Source organism: Peromyscus leucopus, chromosome 12, assembly GCF_004664715.2.
Source record: "Peromyscus leucopus breed LL Stock chromosome 12, UCI_PerLeu_2.1, whole genome shotgun sequence".
Classification (NCBI taxonomy): Eukaryota; Metazoa; Chordata; class Mammalia; order Rodentia; family Cricetidae; genus Peromyscus; species Peromyscus leucopus.
In genome coordinates this window covers 1,771,413-1,794,689 of record NC_051073.1, presented here as the reverse complement: position 1 = coordinate 1,794,689, position 23,277 = coordinate 1,771,413, and the positions used below count along the sequence as shown (strand labels likewise).

At 46.8% G+C, this 23,277-nt stretch overlaps 1 protein-coding gene across 1 annotated transcript in view; it reads right to left on the bottom strand.

Moving 5' to 3' along the window:
- LOC114700349 (Down syndrome cell adhesion molecule homolog) overlaps positions 1-23,277 on the bottom strand; it is a 216,542-nt gene that overhangs the window by 81,263 nt on the left and 112,002 nt on the right. Inside the window, exons 10-13 of the mRNA XM_037210023.1 lie at positions 21,399-21,639; positions 19,809-19,955; positions 15,168-15,323; positions 10,031-10,164 (exon numbers count right to left, since the gene is read on the bottom strand). Coding sequence (XP_037065918.1) covers positions 10,031-10,164; positions 15,168-15,323; positions 19,809-19,955; positions 21,399-21,639 — 678 coding nt within the window. The remainder of the gene's footprint in view (positions 1-10,030; positions 10,165-15,167; positions 15,324-19,808; positions 19,956-21,398; positions 21,640-23,277) is intronic.

The following is a 23,277-nucleotide window of genomic DNA, read 5'->3' as shown; positions in this document are numbered from 1 at the left end:
ACTTAAAATTGATTTTGAAAGGGCATTCTAGCCCACAGGCACTAAGGAAGCTGTAGGCAGAAGTGGAAGTGAACATTCAGAGTGGTATCTCCTGCCTTCGAGGCTGAGCACAAGCCATGTCAGAGAACTACTGTTGGAAGCGTATCTCAGAGGATGGGCAAGCTATCTGATGGGCTTCAGAAGAGTTTTCCTGAGCTTGCTTCTCCACAAATGCTATTGGCATGTGTGCTCAGATATCCTTGATTCTAAAACATAAGATTGGGTTTGGGGTTCCCAAAGACAAGGTATAATCCCCACTCTTCTGGTACCAGTCACTGGCATTCTAACAAATCTGGTAGCACCAAGGGCCACTGATGGCAACCTTAAAAAAAAAAAACAAACTACAATACAGACTCCACAGAAGGATCACGAAGTGATGGGCTGGTCCCACGGAGAAAGATTGTTTTGTTTGTTTGTTTATTTGTTTATTTTTTGTATGTTCAATTTTGAGATAGGGTCTCACTATGTGGTCCTGGCTGGCATGGAACTGGCCAGGTAGACCAGGCTGGCCTTGAACTCACAGAGATCTGCCTGCTTCTACCTGTCTTTGCCTCCCAAGGGCTCCCACCATGCCTGGCAAGAAGACTGTTTCTGAAGGATAAGCTTTTGAGAGAAAACACATGGCTGGGGACACGGCTCAGTGTGGAAAAGGATTGATGCACAAGCGCGAGGACCCAAGTACCAATTTTCAGCACCCACATAAGGCCTGTTCATGTAATCTCTATAATTCCAACACTGGGAGGACTTAGAATGTAGATCCCTGGAGCTAAGTAGCCACCCACTCTAGTCATCAGGGAGCTCCAGGCTCAGTGGGAGACTCTGTCTCAACAGGAAAGAATAAGTAAAGAAAGTAGAGAGAAATAAGCATCCTACATTGACCTCTGACTTCTACAAATACATACACACATGTGCATGCCCACACATGCATGTATGCACACAAAGGCACACACTATAGCACGGAAAGTGTACAGAAGATTAAGAATCATGTCCATTAGAACTAGCTATGAAGCATGGAGGAATTTGCAGGGAAGATTCCAGAATACAGATCCCAAGAGATTTTATAAACCAGAATCGATTTCTTCTGGCTGGTGTGCTTAGATATGCCCTTGCTTCTGTGAAATATTTCCAGGTTTCCTAAAGCTCTCTGTGTTTGGTGTCAGGATGCTAGAGGCTAGAGCTATGCGTGTTCCCATGAGTACAGAGGACCCAGAAAATGTCTGAACCAAGAAAAACTCAAGGAAAGTCTTATGGACTTGGTGAATTGCAGATGAAGCACAAAGATCTATTCTTAGCCTGACTTGGGATGCTGCCATAATTTCTAGTTTTGCTATTTGAGAACAAAGGGACCCACAGGTAGGTCACTGTAGAAGAACAAAGAAGGAATGATTCCATGCCAGCCATGAAAAGGTTCAGGCACGTAACCTTCATTCTTCTGGTGTAGAAAGCAGCCAGCATCTGCAGAATGCTTTCCTGTCTTGGCAAGGAAAAGTCAATATTCTATTCAGCCTCCCCTGGGTGACTCAAAGTCACAATCTATAAAATTTAAACATGCATCTAGATATCTCTTGGGCATCTCAGAGACTAACACTACCCGTCATCCCCGAGAAGCAGAGGCTGGGCCATGCTTACATGGAACGCTGTCTTAGTTATGTTTCTATTGCTGTGACAAAGCACCATGACCAAGGCCACTTGAAAAAGAAAGAGTTAGCTGGGGTTTACAGTTCCAGAGGGCTAGAGTCTGTGGTCATCAGTGTGGGGATCATGGCAGCAAGCAGGGATTCTGGGATGAAAAGTACGTATCACTGCCCAGTTTTTCACTTGAGTGTGGGGGATCAATTGCTTGACCAGCTGAGCTGTACCCCCGCCCCCCCTCTTGTTCTGATTCACCAGGCAACAGCGTCTTCCTTGAAGTCATGGCTACATTCATGCCCTCAGAAGCTGGCTCTGGCCCCGGTTTGAGGAGTCTGGCCCTCAGCTGTGCTCCTGCACTGTGGTGTGTTGCCCTCTGCTCCGCTGCACAGAATGGAGCCCTGCCTGGCACCTTCTGCCTTCCCATGGGACGCATGCTCTGATGATGCCTGCTGGGGTCCTTCTGGGTAGGTAAGACTATGGTGACGTGTGATGAGTTATTTCTGGGGAAGCATTAAATCCCCCTATCAACTTTTCTAGGATTTCTTTCCCTCTGTTATAAATCCTGCCTGGGTGTCTGCTGGAGTGAAGGTGATGTAGAGCCGAGTTAATATCAACTCAGATTAGGCACGAGCAGGAGATAAAGGAAAGCCACTTGCTAACATAGAGCACTGGTGCACAGCCTGGCTGCACACAGCATACCTCAGCCTGGCTCAGTGCTTTGTGTGGAGTGTGTTCTATTCGTTTCTGTATTTATTGAACAGATGGATCAAAGACATGGTAATCAGCCAACGTGATAAGGAGTGATGGACAAGGAATCAAGTCTAAGTCTGGGTTCTAGTCAGAAGATAAGAACGCAGTGGGAACATTGGCAACCCTAGGAATAGGAAGGAAAGGGTGAGGAGGAGTCTGGGCATCCTGGATGTGGCATACAGATAGGCTCTCTCTCAAGACGTAGGTGTCAGGAAATTAGACAAATAGGACCGAGTGCTCCACAAGATGGAACCCATAGCTGTCACTGTTAGGTGGCCAAGATCCTGTGCCTAGATATGTCACATACCCTAGTGGAAGTACCTACTACTGTTACGCTGATAAATTAGCATAGTATTAAACAGATTCCTAACGCCTTATTGTTATATTCATAGATTAATGCATCGTCTCAGCTTTCATCAGAGAAGTGTCTTCTTGCAATAGATGTTGGTTAACACAGAGACACACAGCCTCACAGCATGTGGAGGATGAGAGACTAGAGAATGCTCGGCCATATACGGGACGTCTATCTCATACTCCTTCCTCCCAAGGCTCAGGAATCATCATGGAAGAGGAGAGCAGAAAGACTTTAAAAGCCAGAGGAAGTGGATAATTGCAACAAAACCATGTTTACTGGACATGGTATGACAGTTGCCCATAGGAATTCATAGCATTTGGGACAGCTTGTAACCCAAGTCAGACAAGTCCTAGCATGCGGGGGCATGAGGGACACATTGTAGCTGGTGGGAGAGGGAGACTCCATTTTTGTTAAAGGTGTGGCCCCCTGGTAGGTAGATCCCACTCTAGGGCAGCAGTTCTCACCCTGTGGGTGTTTGGCAAACCTCTATCTACAGAAAAAAAATGCATTATGATTAATAACAGTAGCAAAATTACAGTTATGAAGTAACAATGAAAATAACTTTATGTTTGGTGGTCACCACACCATGAGGAAGTATAATAAGGGTCCCAGCATTAGGGAGGCTGAGGATGCTGCTCCAGGGGATGGGCCCACACCCAAGAGTCTCTGAAGCAAAACTGGATTCAATGGGTTTTTTCAAAGAGGACAAGAAGTCGGGTTGGTAGGGAGCAAGGAGTGGATCTGGAAGGATCGGGGTGGGGGAGTGAACCTGATCAAAATACATCATACATAATTCTCAAGGAATTAATAAAATACTATTTTTAAAGTTGTCAGGGCTGGAGATAAAAAAATGTGAACTTAGCTTCAGGTGATAGTTAAATTGTGAGAACAGTCAATGACGCTGGGAGGTAGGAAAGAACACAGCAGGGGGTAAAGGGAGAATGCTGGGGCACATCAACACATCTACACATCTGAGCACTGAATCAGTAAAGCTGGCAGAGCCCTGGGAACAGGTGGTGGGTCTACTGCAAGGCCAGGGACCACAGCCATGGCATCACTGGCAGCTCAGAGGCCACTTAGATACCACCTGACACTGTTTTCCCGTCCACGTTCTCAGCCACAGCCGCTCTGTGCAGTGCTGTCTCGGGAAGGCTGGGACCTGCTAGGAATCTCGTTCGTCACTGCCTAGAACCCTGCTCACTTCTCAGTGGAGGGACTGAGTTGGAGAAGATGGCTGGCACCGGCTCCCTCAGCCTCATGAAAGCTCACCTTTCACCTGGAGGGACTAGTTAACATTTTATGTCTAAAACTACCTTTTTTTGAGAATTTAAAAAAATAATTACTCATTTTTTTTTATTTTTAATACATCCTGACTGCAGTTTCCCCTCCCTCCACTCCCCCCATTCCACCCCCAACCTCCCCTCTCCTCCAGATCCACCTTCTTTCATTTCCTTTCAGAAACAAGCAGGTCACCCAGGGATCTCCACCGAACTCAGCAAAACCAGACACAGTAAGACTAGGTTCAAACCCTCTTCTCAAGGCTGGGTGAGGCACAAGTAGGAGGAAAAGGGTCCCAAGAGCAAAAGGAGGAGTGAGAGACGCCTCCACTCCCATGTCAGGAGACCCACAACAGCACCAAGCTAACAACCGTGACACATATGCAGAGCCCTGCGCAGACCCACTCGGGCTCCATGATTGTGGTTTCAGTCTCTCTGAGCCCAGACGATATCTGAAACTTTTTTTAAAAAAAGGTTACCACAAAGGATCTGGGCTGTACTTCAGTGGGTAGAATGTTTTTTAGAATGCAGGAAGCCCTGAGGTTGATTCCAGCACATGCCTGTATTGGGAGGTAGATGTGGGAAGAAGTTCAGGGTCATCCTCAGCTACACAGAAAGTTTGAGGCCAGCCTGGGTTACATGAGTCCTTGACTTAAAATAACAAACAAAACAAACAAAACAAACAAACAAAAACCATACCGAGATGGGAATAGCTTATGGAACTCACATCTCATGAGTAATGTAATTTTAATGCTTTTTATATGTTTGTTCTTCATCAACAAGAAATTTCTGCTGCTTAACTTCACATTTCTGAACTTAGTATTACGCAGTAGATAGGTACTATAGCTTAGTGCTCATATATACATATACATTTCACAGGTGGATTTTATAGATAGGAATTTAAGGAAAATGCAGCTCAGCTACTTTCTAGTCTGAGACTTAAAAAGATTTTTATTTTATTTCATGCTTTTTGCCTGTATGCATGTCTGTACCACCTGAATGCTTGGTGCCAAAAGAGGAGGTCAGATCCTCCTGGAACTTGATTTACAGGTGTTTATGGTGTGATATGTGGGTGCTGAGACTTGAACCTGAGTCCTCAGTAAGAAAAGCAAATGCTCTTAACCACTGAACCATCACTCTAGCCACTAATGTGAGACTGGAACCCGAGTCCTCAGTAAGAAAAGCAAATGCTCTGAACCACTGAACCATCACTCCAGCCACTAATGTGAGACTTGAAATGTCATCTCACTTCTTTGGGATTTTATTGTTTGCAATAGTTTTAAAATTACATTTATTCTTATTATACTATAATTTTTAATAGCCTGCATCCTGAGGTTCTAATTACATGAACTTAGGGGCTGTGCTGCTGTCCTCTGTTTGGGAGGCTAGTGTGTTTTCTAGGCTCTTGAGGTGAGAAGAAATGTTTTATTTGCTCTGCTTTTAGATTGCCAGAAAACAAGCCCGGTTATTTTACAGTTAGTGTGACATGTCTGGCCACATCCAAGGTCTCTATTAATGTTGTCTTTTGCAGACATGAACTGGGAGAATAGCATGATATAACTGCCCATTGTTAGATGGGGGTTATATATACTGGAGAGCAAACTGCCTCTTTTAAGGAGATCGTATAGAGAAAGGGAGCTCTGCTTGGGACTTTGTGGTGGGGGCATCACCGATGAGCTGCGCCAAGGGACTCATAAGAGAAGATCAGATTAGAGGGCACACCATGTCCTGATTTATCTTCCCATGTTCTACATTCAACTATGAAATCATTTCGGGGGGAGGGGGAGAGAAAACACTTCAGATTGATGCACAAGAAAAATGATAGAGCCTGTGCTGCCCTCTGCTGGTCATCACGACACATAGCAGAACTGTTCATGCCTCCAAAAGAAAATGAGTTATCACATTTTCTGACCAGTGTTCACAGTGCTGAAGTTGCTACCCCTGCTACTGGAAGAGAAAAGTAATCATAAATCTCACCCAGTTATGAGCCCTGTGAGTTACAACAGCCACCTGCCTGCAGGAGAGGCACAAATGTCATGGGAATAACAAACCACTTTAAAAAATGGATTTAGAGTCTACTTTATGAAATGAATGGAACCCACATCTGACATTGTTAATAAAGGCCAAGAACCGAAGACTAGATACATCATAGAACCTAGGGGGAAAACCTACACTATTCTGCTAAAGTAACATAGCAATGAAGCAACTCCTAATGACTCCAGGGGAAAACTTACCACTGCTGTGCTAAATTTACATAGCAATGAAACAACTCCTAAATATTGTTATACCCATAGATCACTGGATTGTTCAGCTTTATTGGGTTCTTGCAGTAAATGATAATTAATACAGAGTGAGAGACTTTGGAGCCCTCAGCCCTAAATGGCCTGTCTTTATCAATTTCCCCCCTTCACAGCTCAGGTATCTATGTGGGACAGAAGAGAAAACCGTAAGGGCCGGGGGTGAGCTGGTGGGGGAGCGCCAAGGAAACAGTGTCTTCTAGACACAACAAGGCTGATGCATATATGAACTAAGAGGTTGCAGCAGCACGCACAAGACATGCACAGTTCTAAGCCAGACAAAAATCCCAGCACAGAGAAGGGGCGCTGGGCATAAAGTCCTGCTCCTAACAAGGAAACTATTTGCAATGGATAGCTGCTGGGAAAGGGGAAGTTAGTTTTCTTCCATGCAGTGTCACTGGGTATTCCAACCACACTCCAGGGCAGGCCCCATGCCTAGGAGTAGCTGGCCAACACACACGAAAAGCGCTCCCCATCCCTGTGTGAGTGTGTGTGTGTGTAGGTGTGTGGGTGTTGAGAATGTGGAAGGAGTTTGGGGAGGTCAAAGAATACAATCAAAGTATATTGTATGAAAAATTTAAAAAGCAAGAGTTAAGAGGAGAAACAAAAGATGGGAAAAATGATTTATTTTCAGTAATTTAGTTTCTTGTTAATGCTGCCTGAAAATGGACAGACAGGTGATGCTTACAAGGGTTCACCTCTGATCTTGACCCATAAAGACATTGTCAATTACCTTTGTTTTAAACAAGCAGGGCTTACCCTGTTGCAGTAAGGCAGAGGTGTGGCTTAGATGGAGCAAGGCAGCCTGCAGTTTGCTCCACTTTATTACCGGCCACACAGGACTCCTGGCCCTTCCTGTAAAACTTGGTGCCTCTCAGCCATCATATTTTTGTCTCTGTTGTGAGATTTTTTTTCTCTTTTTTTCAGTTTTTGAGATAATATCATTCTATACATCCCAGGCTGGCCTTGAACTTATGCTTTTCCCACTCAGGCTCCCTGGTGCTGGAATTGTAGGCATACACAACACCAGCCTGTTAATATTTTAAAATTTTATATGTATGTATGTGGGGTGTATATGTGTACCATGTGCATACAGGAGCTCAAGGAGGTAAAAAGAGTGAGTCACATCCCCTGGAACTGGGATTAAAGGTGATTGTGAGCTACTATGGCAGTGCTGGGAACTGAACCTGGATCTCCTGCAAAAGCAACAAATGCTCTTAACTTCTGAGCCGCCTTTCCAGCCTGGCTTTTTGTATTTCTTCACATCACCAAAAGTCAGTGCAGAAATAACTTCAGAGTGGTTCCAAGGCAGCAGCTAGTTCTGCCTCCTGTCACTTTGGAGAAGGTTCTGATGTGTCAAAGTCCATGCTTCATGTATGAAGGGACAGTGAGACTCCTTCTTGTCCATTCTGTGACTGCTGGTACACATGACTCTTTCTTTTTACTGTAGTGTGTGTTTGTGTGTGTGTGTGTATGTGTGTGTGTGTGTGTGTGTGTAGGCCAAAGGTCAACCTTCAGTGTAAATCCTCAGGTGCTGTCCAGTGTCCACTTAGATTTCTGAAGACAGAACCTTTCACTGGGACTGGGGACTTGCTGGTTTGGCCAGCTGGCCAGCCAGTGAGACCCAGGGGTCCGCCTGTCTCCACCTCTGCAGCACAGGGATGACAGGCATGTTCCACCATGCTCAGCTTTGTACAGGCTTCCAGAGATTGAACGAGTGTCCCTGTGCTTCACAAGAGCCTCTATTGACGGAGCCATCTCTCCGGCCCTGTGTGTATTCGTAGCACCCTCCGGCACATCTACCCCGTGAGCACCTGTCACTAGCCGGCTGCATTCACATTCAGAGGTGAGGAGCAGTCTGAGGCAGTGAGAGTCAGCCGGGGTGCTGACTGAGCTCTGCCAGTGTCCTTCAGCTTCTTGGAGTCAAAATAGCGAAGCTGACAGTTTCAGCAAATGGATGAGTGAGTGGTGAGTGAATGAATGGGAACAAGGAAGCAGTTTGAGTGGACAGCAAATGTTCTGCCCATCAGAGATAATTTGCCTCTTCTTTTGCAGATTTTGAGACATGTTAGGACCAATGCTAAAATCAGGAGCTGTGGTGAGGGGTCCTTATTCATGCCCAGGCCTTACAGAGAAATACGAGAGCAGGCGGGTGTTCCTTCCCGGTAGAAGGCTGGTCTTACTCTGACTTTTGAGAGAAGGGCTCCGTGGCTGACAATAGCATAGTTGACAGATAAAGAGCTCGCAGACAGTCTGGAACCCAGCTCTGACAGTCCGGGATTTAAACCTGTACTTTATGGCAGAGGCGAGTGGAAGCATACACAGAACACACCTGTGACAGTCTCAGCAGAAGCTGCAGCCGCCCTGGCCATGCACAAGGTCCTGGCTCCTACCCACTCATGCTGTCTGCACACCAGGCCTCAGGCTCCAGGCTCCCAAGAGAGTCTGGACTCAGGAAATACATCACTTTAATGAAAGGACTCGTAAATAAATTTGGTGATATCCTTTCGTCTCATGGCGGAAGGCAGTTCTAACACCTCCTCCCGTGAAACAAGCCAGTCGCAATGGGTCAAAGTGCACAGGATTCCGCTGATGGGGGGTCCCCAGGGCTGTCACATTCATAGGGACAGAAAGTAGTTGCTGCATTCAGTTTTTGCTCTGACTCCCCTCTGTGGGGGACAGTGACATGGAAGTATAGGCTAAATAAATACTTTCTTCTCCAAGTGCTTATCATGGCAAAAGAAACCTGACCAGGACACTATCGTAAACAGACTCAGCTAGACTGGCTGGCCAGTAAGTTCCAAAGATGTGCCTGTCTCTGCTTCTCCAGAGCCGGGATCACTTGAATTGCTACACCTGGATTTTTTTGTGGGTGCTGGGGACCCACACTCAGTCCCTCATGCTTGCCTGGAAAACAAAGCTGAACTGTCTCCACAGCCTGGCGACATGCTTTTAAGTTCTACGCCAGGAACAGGGGATACAAAGATGGGTTAGACATGATTCCGACATTTTGAAACTGTCTTAAAATCTCCATGAAAACATTGTAAATCTGAATGTGCTATTTTTATTTTTTCTTTTCTCTACAATTCCTTCTTTTCTGGCCACAGAAAGTTCAAATTGAAAATTATGATTCAGCAGTTCTAACAGTAGCGGTCGTAAGTAGTACAGTTTGAAACGGCGTGTGTTCCACCTGGCAGAGCCTTCACTAGGCCTGTTACTGCTGTCACTGAGGGCACAGGTCCCCAACAACATGCCTTGCACAGCAGGGGTAGTTCTGTAGCTCCTTCTTGGTGTGGGATAGGCCAGGGAGGGAGGGTAGGCAGGAGCGTGGGGGGGGGGGAGAAGGAAGGAGGGAGTGTATTTAATGTGGAGCCCAACAGTTGCAATCAATAGGCGCTGTCCACTGACTATCAATTAAGGCCCAATTATGGCCTCTGCACTCAGATTTTGATAAGTTGCTGGCAGTGCCTGGGAAGCTGCCAGATAAACAATGGCTGCAGGCAACTGCATCCCATGTAATGAGGCAGGACCACTCTGGAGTGAGGTGTAAATGAGGACCTTGCTTTGTATGTGGAGACAACACAACAAGAAAAACCACCAGGAGGACGAGTGGGAGGGAGACAAGGAAAGAGCATCCTCAGTGAGGTCCTGGAAAAGCACTTGGCTGTTCACCAACTTACTGTGGGGTAGGGGTGGGAGCAGAACACCGTGTACTTCCGAATGATGCCGTTCAGCTTGAGTGGGGGCAGCCAAGACACAAATACCATGGAGGCTGAGGCTGCCGCCGCCTTGACACCAGCAGGAGGACCTGGAACTAGAAAATCCGGGGTTAGTCACAGGTGACATGGAGCCCAGGGACTGTCTGGTGGCCCAGCCCCTCTCCCTGCTCAGCTCTTTGAGGACCAGTGTCAAGGGTCCCAGTGTGTCGCAACAACCAAACCATATTCATACATCGAGTCCTAACCCTGATGTCTCCAGAAGTCACGGTATTTGGAAATAGGCTCTTTACGAAGGCAAGGCCCTGTTGAAGGCTCGGTAACAGTTGGGACATCCACATCATTTCCTCTAAGGTACGAGGGAAATGGGAAAAACAGGGTGGAAAGAATATAAGACCTGGCAGGAGGGCTGGGATCCTTTAAGAGAGGGGTTGGGGGTCAGAGGCAGTGGATGTCAGCATTCTGTGAAGTCAGAATCTTCCTCAAGTGAACTGCCATGCTGTGAGGGGTGGGAGTGAGGGAGGGGGAGGGGTGAGGGCAGAGATGAGGGGTGGGGAGGGCAGGGGTGAGGGGTGGGGATGAGGGTGAGAAGTATGACAATACACAGAGGACACACAGGTGTTGTGTTGTTGGCTTACACCTGCTGGGCAGGGCACATCCCCACATTCTGAGGCAGGAGAATTCTAGGAAGGGTTGATGCACTCACAAGGCACAAAACCTCCAGAACCTATTTCAGGGTTGCATGGTTGGTGATTGTATGAACACACACACACACACACACACACACACCAACTTTAGGTTCACTAAGATACGGTTACACATACATATTCTCTGTTGTGGTCTTAATGAGAAATGTTCTCTAACGGCTCCTTATTTGAACACTTGGTTCTCCATTGGTAGGCTCTGTTTAGGAGGGGCGGGCTTCCTGGAGGAAGTACATCCCCGGAGGGGCGGGGCATGTTGAGAGTTTGCGCTCCCACCCACTTCCTGTTCCGGCTCTTGGCTTCTTGTGTGAGGAAGCAGTGTGATCAGCCAGCTTGTGGCTCCCACACTATGGATTCTCTGACTGTTCCCAGGCCTCCCTCACCATGTTGGGCCCCGCTTTTCTGAAGCTATACACCAAAATAAGCCCACCCCCTTTTTTTTCCTGAAGTTGCTTTTGTCGGTAGTTTTCTCACAGCAACAGATACACTCTCGATGCTCTTCAGGCTACACATGCTCGGGATGTAGGTGGCCAAGGATTCTCCAGATTTTGATATTTATTTCTTTTACCCTTACTCAGCTTTACCTTTACACAGCTCACCAGAGAAAAGCTTCTCTGATGCCACGTGGGGTGGACACGGAGATCACACATTCCACCTACCACTGGCCTCAGAAACTCACATGCATTAATGACATGCTTAGTAAATATTTAAATTAAACGGAGCTGGCCCTATGTATACATATACTATGTGTACTTTTTCATAAAGGGATGGAGGTGGAGTTTAGCGCATGCCTCAGAGTGAAAATAGCTACTGAAAATTAATAGATCATTTTTTGTGTGTGTGTTCTTTTCTTGCATGACTATGTTTAGGTTATATTTTGGGCAAATAAAATAATATTAAGATTCTACAAACGTTTCAGAATTCAGAATTCATTGTGCTCAAAAGATTAAAGCTGCATAGCAAGTCACCTCTAACGCTCTTTCAGCAATGATAAATGTGTATGTTTTATTGAGTTAAGGGTCTTGAGATCTAGATGTGAAAATTCAATGATTCTCACGCCCAAGATGATGACCATGGACACAGCACTTTATGGATCTGAGACGTGTATACTTGGATCTTTGGATATGACCACAGGCCTGAGGACATGTCTATGGGCCCAAGAATCTCGAGGGACTGAGAAAGTGGACAAGAGAGTTGTTCTCACTGTACAAACACATGTTTATATTAGATACTGAGTTTCTAGTGGTGGTTGGCAAGCACCCTGCTGTGCTGGCTGGTGGTCTGTCAACTTGTCACAAAAGGGTCACATGGGAAGAGGGACCATCAAGTGGAAAAATTCCTCCAGCAGATTGTCTGTAGAGCATTTTTTTTTTTTTTGATCCATGATTGATGCAGGACAGTCCAGCCCACTGTGAACAGTGCTACCCCTGGGAAGGTGGGCCTAGCTGAGCAAGCCAGGAGGAACAAGCCAGTAAGCAGTACTCCCCCATGGCCTCTGCGTCAGCTCCCGCCTCCAGGTTCCTGCCTTCAGTTCCTGCCCTGACTCTCCTCAGTGATGGAGTGTGATGGTGGAAATGGGAGTAACCCTTTCTTCCTCTAGTTGCTTTTGGTCATGATGCTTTGGTCACAGCAACAGAAAGCTAAGTAGGACACCTGTCATTTCTAAATTATGAAATCTTTTGTGTCTTCCTCTTTCTATGCAGTCTCTGCTCCATTTCACTTCAAAAAATGCCAACCTATCCTAAATAAACACTGACATTCAGTTCTGAGTTCCCTTTGTCCCACAGCACCAGGATGACGGGAATTCTCCACATCCTCCATGGGGTCTGATGGAGTCATCTCCAGTCAGTCATATCTCCATCACTGCCTGAACTAGACAGAAAAGCAGAGATCAGATGCAGGTTAGACCTTAGGCCTCAGGGTCAAGTGCTGAGACAGAAGACTACAGTTTCTAAAACTGGATGATTAATTAAAAATTGACCCCAAATTTCCAGCTGATGGGAGCTGTGGAGACCTTCCCTTTTTGTTGGATTTCCATACATTCTTCTGAAAAATGAAAATGTCAAATTTTATGCTGCAGCTCAATGTCCTTCCTAAATAATAATTCCAGAGATATTTGTATCACCATTAGTGATGGAAAGGATGATTTCGCCATGCTCTGAGGGAGGGGAGAGCAAAGCATGAAGTCCATAGTAAGGGGGCAGCAGCCTTCTGTGTGCCGGTCTCAGGCATGGTTACTGCACTTCCATTTCCATACAAGCATCAGTCTGGTCTGAGGGATGTAGCAACTTGGTTCCCTGTTGTTCTGGGAAAGTAAGTTGTGTACGTCTTGTGGACAGCAGGGCACAACACTAGCAGCCACACAGCTCTCTGCCACACTTTGAATTAAACGACATCTCTTCTCACTCAGGACTTAGCTTTGTGGATAGCTCAAGACACGAGTGACTTCCTAAGGGCACTGCATTTTGACTTCCTGAAAGGATCTGATGTCATTGAGAAGAACTCACCAACAGCTGCACATTCTTGGGAAGAATGGCCTGTATGTTCTAGAAAAACTAAAGGAAGTGAGGACTGACATGTGTGAAGAAGATACCTCCATATAAGGAGGCCTGGAGAGTTGGTAGAATACTGTGAGGGGGTAGGTGGATGGAACTGTGGGAGAAAGGGCAGGGTCTGGCTCCCTGAGGGGAGAGCAGGGTGGAGGCAGCAGAAGGGACCCTCTGGATGTCTGATGACCATGGGGATGATGGACAGGGAGTGGGAAGGAAGAGGAGGAGGTCCCATTCTTGCATCCAAACCTGAGCTCCAAGCTTTGCTTCTAGGACACATGTGGGCTGGAAGAACAGCATGCTTGGGATCCATGCAGCTGAGGGGACAGAGACATCAAACCTGCCAGTACCAGCTGGTGACATATTGGGTATGGTGGTATTGTGTTCCCCAAAATATTGTGCATGCTAATAAACTTATCTGGAGTCAGAGAAGAGAACAGCCACAATATTGAACATAGAGGTTAGGCAGTGGTAGCACACGCCTTTAATCCTAGCATTCCAGAGGCAGAAATCCCTCTGGATCTCTGTGAGTTCAAGGCCACATTGGAAACAGCCAGGCATGGTGACTCATGCCTTTAATCCCAGGGAGTAACAGTAGGAAGCAGAAAGATATATAAGGCATGAAGATCAGAAACTAGCAACATGTGGCTGGTTAAGCTTTCAGGCTTTTGAGCAGCCAGTTCAGCTGAGATTCATTCTGGATGAGGACTCAGAGGCATCCAGTCTGAGGAAACAGGATCAGCTGAGGAACTGGTGAGGTGAGGTAGCTGTGGCTTGTTCTGGTTCTCTGATCTTCCAGTTCACCCCAATACCTGGCCTCAGGTTTGATTTTATTAATAAGACTCTCTAAGATTCCTGCCACATTGGGCTACAGCGAGGGCTCTGCTCCCTAACCTGCCCCCACTTCCTGGAAGCTGTGTAAGTTCAGATCATGTCTACACAGCAGTTGGGTGCTGCCGTGCCCTGGGTCAGCCTGTGTCTGGCGTGAACCGGTGCTGGGATGCTTCTGGAAGTCTCCTGGGGCATCCATTTGGTACTGGTTGCTTCTTCCTTCACTGAACAACTGCCTTTCTCTCTGCTGCTCTGTGTTGCAGCCTACACCGCTCCCCAAACAGCTCTGACAGGGAAATGGGGGAACTGCAGAAGGCTTGTGTGGAGCAGCAAGTGCTGGTCTCGAGCTGGACGGGAGTTAAAACCTGCTTAGTCAGCATGAATCCTCCGAAGAATTCATTAAAAAAAATGCCATGGAGCTTTGAATTCAAGCCTTTCTGAAGTGATCCAATTCACGTGGCTCAAGACTCAGGCCACTCCATAGTTATTAAGCAAAAGAGCTGACCCTGGTAGTAACTGACGTTATCTGAACAGAGCACAAAACACTCAGCAGGCATGTGAGCCCTGGGGTAAAAAGGTGGTTCTGGTTCAAACAAACAAACAAACAAACACAAACAAACAAACAAACAAACAAACAAACAATGATGGAAACAGAGACAGAGAAAGAGGAAGAGGAGAGGAAAGAGGGGGAGATAGGAAGGGAGAGAGGTGGAAAAGGGGGAGACCCGGAGCAGGAAAAGGAGACGTGGGAGGGGGAGAAGGAGAGGGGAGGGCAGGAAAATATTTATAGGAGGCAGGATCCATCAATGGCTACATCAAGCAAGGTAGCCAGCTGGAGGTGGAGGGCCTGACTCACGCTGGGCTGTGTAGTGGGCAGTGGAGACTGGAATGAACACGGTCAAGAGTAGACCGGTGGGCGAGGCCCGAGGCAAGCCTTCTGACCTGCCTTCAGCAGTGGCTTCCACCCAGGGCGTTTAGGATCTGAACGTCCCACTCAGTGTCCACACTATGTCTCACCATCCTCTTTGGTGCGGGTGAAGATCTGCTCGCTTCGGACGCCATCCCCTGCACGGGTGAAGGCCAGCACCTGGATACTGTAGTTGGTGTATTTCTCCAGTCCATCCAACTCCAAGGAAGGCTGAGTGGTGGTGATGTTCTTAATCTCGCCCAGCTCTGGAGAACAAAACCAAAAGACAGGACCTCATTACCAAGCCCATCATACTCCCTGGCTGCCCTTCTTCTACCTGTCACACAAAGTACAAGAAGGAGCTGTGCAGAAGTATTATAGGACACCACCACCATGCACCATTTGTAAGAAAAATAATTACCTACATCAAAATGTCTGAGAAACAAACAAGCAAACAGAAAACTGATTTGGAAAACAGTAATTCACTCTTGGTAAATCAAATCCCAGCATCATGATGCCACTCTTGGAGGGTCTCACACCAGCAAACAGCACTGTGCACCTCTCACCAGCGAACTATCTCTTTATACCTAATGGCTGTTCACTGTGAAACTTCTGCAAGGTGAGGATTCCATATATATAAATATTTCACTTTCGTGTGTGTGTGTGTGTGTGTGTGTGTGTGTGTGTGTTGATTAATCTTTTGCCAGCTTGGCACAGATAGTGTCATCTGTGAGGAGGGAACCTCAGTTGAGAAAAATGACTTCATCAGATCAGCCTATGGACATAACTAGATTAATGTTCAATGTGGGTGGTGTCATCCCAGGCAGATGGTCCTGGGTGTCTAAGAAAGCAGGCTGAACAAGCCAGTGGACAGTGTTCCTGCCTTGAGGTTCTGACCTGACTTCCCTTCATGGTGGACTATAAACTGTAAGCTGAAATAAACCTTTCCTCCCCAAGTTGCTTTCCATCGATGTGTTTTATCTCAACAATAAAAGGCAAACCAAGACACATATTTTGCACCTCTATGAGGTGCACACATACATGTATATTTTAATGTTTGGAATCATCCTTGTTCATGCCTCTATCTTATTCACTGAGTTAGGGTTGCTCAGTCAAACCCAGAACCCACTGATATCCCTGACCTTGCTTGCCAGATTGCCTTGGAGATCTCCTTTTCTGCCTTCTAAGAATGAAATTACAGGAAGGCCAGTATGCCATCTGGCATGACATTAGTTACAGGGATCCAAAGTCTGCTCCTCATATTTGTATGGTGAGTGCCTTAACAACTGAGCCACCTCCCAGGCTCACCATTTATATTTTTTAAATTCTACTGTAGCATATGCAGATTTTAGGTACCCAAGTTAATCTCAAATATCTGAGCTAAGATGTACACCATGGGCAAATTCCAGCTCTGTCCTACACCACTGACTATAGTCATCTAGGTATCCATAAGACCCCCAGAACTCAGTCGGCTTCCGCAGCTAAACCTGCATCTTGGTAAACAAGCACTGACGATGAGGGGTGATAGGTGAGCAGTTTGGCCAGAAGATGGAGGACTTTCTCAAAGGGTCTGCGTATGAGGATTTCAAGATGCATTTGTTCAGCATTCCTGACTGTTTGTGCTGCCTCAACATGACTGAACAAATATTTAAACGAGACTTGCATTGGAGCTGATCTGAGTGGCTCAGTACACTCCTCATTTTACCTAGAGTGAACTCTTCTCTGTGTCACCGCTGAAGTGACAGGTGATGTGTGAGAACCTTGGCATGTGCTAAATTTGCCTTACTTTCCTGAGTGGGATCCAAGAGTGCTATTCAGAGATGGAACACCATGCCTCCACCTCAGGCAGAAGGCACATGGCAACTGAAAGCAAGTGGAATGATGTGGTAAGTGTCTACACAACTGTACAGCCCTGAGTTTCAAATGGATGCCAGTCACTTCCAGAGTCAGGGGCAAATCAGGAGAAGAAGGCCCCGGATCTGCTTGCCCAGGGCCAGGTGGCTGTGAGCAGGGCAATTGGCACCACGGACTGCCATCTTACTAAGGGAGGACTGAGGTGAGAGGCAGGGGCCCAGCAGATACCTGCCGGGTAGCTGGGGACAGTGAGGCACACCTTTGATATGTTCTAAGAGTTGAGAGCTGTGTCCCTGATCTCCTGTCTCAACAGAGGTGGGGACACACCTGGCCATCTTCCTCAGGCACCAGCACTGCCCATAGGACCAAGATGGACAAACCAACCAGCTCAGCAGTTCATGACTCCACACCCGTCATTGACAGGTAGGGAGCTAAGGACAGGAAAGCAAGACCTTGCCAAGACAAGGCTAGGATCCCTGAGCCTGGGCTGTGGACTCAGGCTGAATGGCTTTATGTCCACCATACTCACTCTTGGACTCTGGGTTCTGGACACTTGGTAAACATAGCGGATGGGACTAGAAGCATATGCTATCTAGAGGTAGCGTGCTTTGGCTGCCTGGGTCACAGCAACACATTGTCCATCAGCATCCCAGCCAGAGGGTCAGATGTCAAGAGCTTTGAGATGGACATGTGAAAAATGTGGAAAGCATGTGCACAGTGCACATGTAATGCCTGTGAAAAGGGTATGTCACCTGTGCTGGATTATGATGTGTGCACAGTGTAGTAACTGCAGTGTTTACACTGTGTGTAGGTGTGTATGGTATGTGTAGCATGTAATGTGGGTAAGGCATGTGTGATGTGTGTTTTTGTAGGGGAACTTAGTAATGGAGTATGTGGTACGTGTAGTTTGTATGGCATATATGGTATGTGTGTGTAGTATATGGTGTGTGTTGTGTGCATATTGTGGTGTGTCTGGTATGTGTAATATATGTGTGTGATATGTGGTATGTGTGGTCTGTATGTGTATGTAGTATATATATGATATGTTGGGATTATGTGTGGTGTGTATAGTTTGTGTGGTGAGCACGTAATGTGTATGTACATTTATTATATATATGTATACACACACATATATATGGTCTATGGTACATGTGGTGTGTATGGGGAGCGGTATGTATATGTATGTTGTGTTATGGTATATTTGTTATATGTATGCTGTATGTGGTGTGTTCATATATGATGCACACGTATGAAATGTTCTCTAGGTCTGGTTAGGGCAGGCGTTCCTCATGTCACTCCACGCTCAGGTTCTGTGGGATCCAGGACAGTGTGGTTAGAGCCACAGTGATCACATGGAGTGCCCTGCTGACCCAAAATGCATTTCTTGGAGGTGGCCCTCAGGCATTGCTTTAATCTCTGAAGTTTTCTTCCTTAGCTTTTGGAGGCCATGAGTAGAATATCTGTAATGGACACTAATCACACTCTTTGGCCCTGATTCTGTGAGTAGAAAGAACCATCCTTAGGAAATGCATTTAAAGATGTGCGACCATTCAAACTTTAAAGCTTGGTACATGTAAAGGCACCGCACAGTGTACAGAACAGTCTCCCATGCTACATTATCAAAATGGATGACTACAAACATCTTGTTACTCTACACTATGTTTTTCAAAGCTTTTATTTGTGTGAAGACTTTGGTTGTTAACTCTTTTGTTTCTGATCCCTTTAGTGTGTAGTATCTGCTGGTTTGGTCCACATGCATTAGTGTCCTGCCCCTGTTCATTAGTCCAGAGCCCCCTGAGCAAGCCTTACTCTCTCCCAGTGTACAAGTTCAGCCTAAGAGATGTTCAGTCTGCTGTGGATCTGGCAGGTGAGTCTCTCTCGGTTGTCTCCCAGTGCAGGGTAGTGTGGGAAGAGTGAGTCCACCCCAAAAGGACCGAAGCCTGGCAGCCGGTTCTGGAAACACATCCCTTAGAACAGGCACAGTAGCGGGTCACACACCAGCAGTGACTCCGCAAAAGGCAGCATCTGCCATTGTGTCCTCACTCCTGAATCTGTGACAACAGGGAGCCGTCTGCAGCTGCGAGGCCCAGTGTGTCCCCTACTGTTTGGGGATGGGACCTGCATAGCAGGACAGACCCAGTGGTCCTGAGCTGAGGAACTACAGACTCGGGTACTTGAGCTCTTTGCCCAACTCAGAGGAAGGCAAGAAATGCAGTCTATATCCAGGCAGAGGAGCTGAAGGATGCTCCACGGCAGAGGGGAGGTAGAAAGAAAAGAGGGGAGGTAAAATAAGGGGGCAGGAAGTGAGGGACAGGAAGAAGGAGCAAGGGGCAAGAAGGGAGGTAGGAAGATGGAGGCATGGTGGGCACAGGGACCAAGGCATGGGAGCATGCCAGGAATGGAGACCTTAGAGAGATGTGTGCACTGTCTAAACCTGGGGTTTTTGGATGTAATCCTCATGGGGACAATCACAGGCTTTCTGAGGTGTTCTAGCATTTTCCTGGAGGTCTCATATACTTCTACTATAGGAACTTAATGTTTCTTTGCTGGGATCTATTCGGAGAACAAAGGAGCAACGTTTAAGGGCACATGCTATGTATAACATTCCAGATAGAGATTTATGGTTGAAGATCCTGCAGTTTGGACGCAGACACTCACAATTTAGAAAATACCACAATGCCTGATTTCCCCAACTGCCATTCTCTAGTCTGCTTCGAGCTGCTTTTTGAAAGGCATGTGTGTACACAGGCTCAAGGGTCAGGTGGCTGAACAAAGAGGGGGGTGTTCATTGGCGAAGAGGTCCCCCCACAACCCAATTTCACTCTAGGAAGGGGATTTGCAGTCTGTGTGAGGCATCCCATGGGAACATGCTCACCATCCCCACTGAGTCCTCTTACCTCCATCCATGAGGTTGGCCCAGTAGATGACCCTGAACCCCTGGAGAATCCCATTCAAGGCCTCCTTAGACAGTGTGGACCAGGAGATTGATATGCTCTCTGGCGATGTTGCTATGGCTTGGACATTTTCGGGAGGGTAACTGGGCACTGAAATGAAATAATTAGAACCTATGATAGCAGCAGGTGGTTCTATTAGCAAGCAGTATCGGATAGGCAGCTAAGTCACCATTCTAACATGCAACACAAAGGGGACCGTCTCACGAAGAAAGGGAAAGCAGCGCCATTCCCCGCAGGACCACTGCAGCTCAGCTGAGGGTCTTGAGGCTACACAGCTGTCATGAAGGATGTCGCAGTTCCCCTTTCCCACGCAGGACTCCACTTTCAGGAACTCACCCCAGACTTGAATTGAGTGCACTTCAAGTCCTAATGGCGAGCGCATTGCTCTGCACTCCCACTGCCTGACACACTACTGCGTTCACTCACATTTAGCGCACACAGCACTGGATTAGCAGGCTCCTGGGAAATGTGGGAGAGAAGAAATGCAACCACACAGCTGCCCTACCTCATCGGCCAAGTCTCCTTTTCAGGAGCATAAGGTTTTATCAGAGGCAAGAGAGAAGACGAAATTACTAGTATATGCTATGACTCATGGATTGATAGGGTCTCACTATGCAACTCTGGCTGGCCTGGAACTCGCTCTGTAGACCAGGCTAGCCTCAAACTCACAGAGACCTGCCTGCTTCTGCCTCTCGGGTGCTGGGATTCATGGTGTCCACTAGCTTATATATTATTTTAGATATTGACTCTATGTCAACTTTAAATGTTGGAGCGAGGAGAGGATGTTAAATATTAGCTGAAACTAAGTCAGTCATCGAAGCACAAATGGAAAGACGGAGCTAACCCTTCCTGTGGAGTATGTAGACAGAACATTCTGGTCTTCCGTGCCTTCTCTGGTCTACAATCAAATGGCTCATTGCGCAGTCTTTTAAATGGCGGTGTGCTGACGCCACCATGAGCTGAGAGCCCTTTGGACAGGAGGGGTCTCTGTCATCAAGCAGGTTGGGCTGTTTCCCTGCCTTGGAGGAAGTGTGCATGAATTCATTCTGGTCACTAGGGGGCGCATGATCACTATGGGATCTGCTTCAGAGAGCCTGGGATCTTTTTCTCTGGTGTCAGAATGCTTGAAAGTAGAAAGCAGCCATCAGAGAGAGAGGAGAGAGGAGAGAGGAGAGAGAGGAGAGAGAGAGAGAGAAGAGAGAGAGAGAGAGAGAGAGAGAGAGAGAGAGAGAGAGAGAGAGAGAGAGAGAGAGAGAGAGAGAGAGAGAGAGAGAGAGAGAGAGAGGAGAGAGAGAGAGAGAGAGAGAGAGAGAGAAAAAACTATAAAAATACAGAAAAACCAAAAGTCTGAGGGGAAAGACTGGAAGAGATATGCGTCAGAGGGAAAGGTACTGAAGAGAAGAGATCGAGAAAAAATGAGAGAGAAGATTCAGAGAGAGAGAGAGAGAGGAGAAGCAGAGAGAGAGAAGAGATGGTGGGTTAGGCACTTAGGCCAAGCAACAGGGAGCACAGACTGTGGATGCCCAGACCTACCGTCCTCCAGGGTGGTGGTGATTATCTCCTGAGAAGAAGGGCCTGTGCCTGCTCGGTTGCAGGCCTGCACCACCAGGCCGTACTGAGTGAACTTGTTCAGGTTGTCCAGGGTGTACACCTCGCTGTCTCCCGTGGTGTCAATACTGATAATGTTGAACTGGAAGTTGCCTCCTGTGCTGTACTCCCGGTAGCCTATTTGGTACCCACGTATGATCCCGTTTTGTAAATGTTTCTTGGGAGCCTAAGCAGGAAAGAGAAGAATATGCTCAGGAAAATCAAGGCAGGAGAATCATGACATGCAGAACAACTTGGGAAAAAATGAAGCCAGATAATAATAAGGGCAAGTGAAGCAGTCGCAAATTCCTGCACAGCTCTCCCATGGCTGAAACCCAGGCTTGCACCTAACCCTAACTGCATGGCAGCTTTTCCTTTGTGTTGATCCCTGTGAGCCTGTGATGAGCATAATTCCTAAGTCAGGCACTGTAGGAAATTAACAACTGTAACTAGTAATAGAAATATAATAGAATTAAGTCAATACGTTGTCATAAAGGTCATTTAAACTTACACACTGCTTATTTCTGTAATTTTCTATTTAATGTTGTCAGGTCGCAGTTGAATGGGGTAGGTGTGGTGTAATGGAAACCATGCAATGCGAAGCCACAGGCAGGGTGACTTCCCCAGGAGTCTTTCTTCCCTGGCCACTCCTCTGTCACCTGCATGCATGACATCTGGCCTGACCCCTTCACCTTCTGCAATGCTTACACTGTGACCCTCAGTTTTCACAGGATGCCAGCCACATTTAAGTGGAAGCAGAATAAATCTAAAACTGCAGAGTCTGTGCTCCAAGGCCCTAGGTTAACTAATAGGCTGCTGTGGTTAACTTGACTCACTGATGGGAAGACATTCTGCATTTATAATATTGGAACACATACCAGCCATCTCACTGTGAGACAGTCTTTCCTGCTCATCAGCTAGTGTTATAATATTCTCCTATCATCTATCATTTATCTGCCTGTTTGTTTGTCTGTCTGTCCATCTATCAATCATCTGTCTGTCTATCACCATTATCTATCCATCTATCATCTATCTTTTTATCTATCTGTCATCCATCATCTTCCATCAATCTGTCATCTATTATCTACCATAATAGATCTACCATCTATCTACCTAATCTATCTATCTATCTATCTATCTATCTATCTATCTATCTATCTATCTATCATCTATCTACCTCTCTATCTATCTACCTACCTACCTATCTCTATCATCTATTGTCTTCTACCAATTTACCTTCTATAAGTTAATTACAAACTATGAATCCAGATCTCTCAGGTTGTGTAAACCTTTCTGAAGCCCCAAAGTGCTAACAATGCTGAAGTAAAGTAAACACAAGGGCTCTGGAGAATGGTGACAGGCTTAGTGCATGGCTGCCAGGTCAAGGCCAGGAGGAAGTGGCAAATGAGATCTGTGAGAAAGGGTTCATGGATACTGAAGCCAGGTGGCCTTGCCAGGGTGGCCTAGGCTCAGCAGGTAGAGTTGGGGATGTGTGGGAGAAGCTGGCAGGAAGGGCCAGGGAGAGTGTGCCCACAGGCACAAGAGGAGGCATGATGGGAGGGGCTGGGTGGGGTTCCAGGGCAGAGCAAGTCTCTGCAAGTCAGCAGTACATGGAGAGAGGTGCATATAGCAAGGGAACCAAAAGTTGCTGAGTAGGGAAATGGCCTGGTTGAACTCAGGAGACACTGTGTGTGGCTTGACATGCTCTCCCCAGTGGAACAGGTGCTCCAGGGCGCAGTCTGTGTCACAGAGAATAGCATTTCTTTCATTTATTTGTAACATTTTAAGCTTTTAATTAATGCACAAAAGCTGCATGTGCTTATGG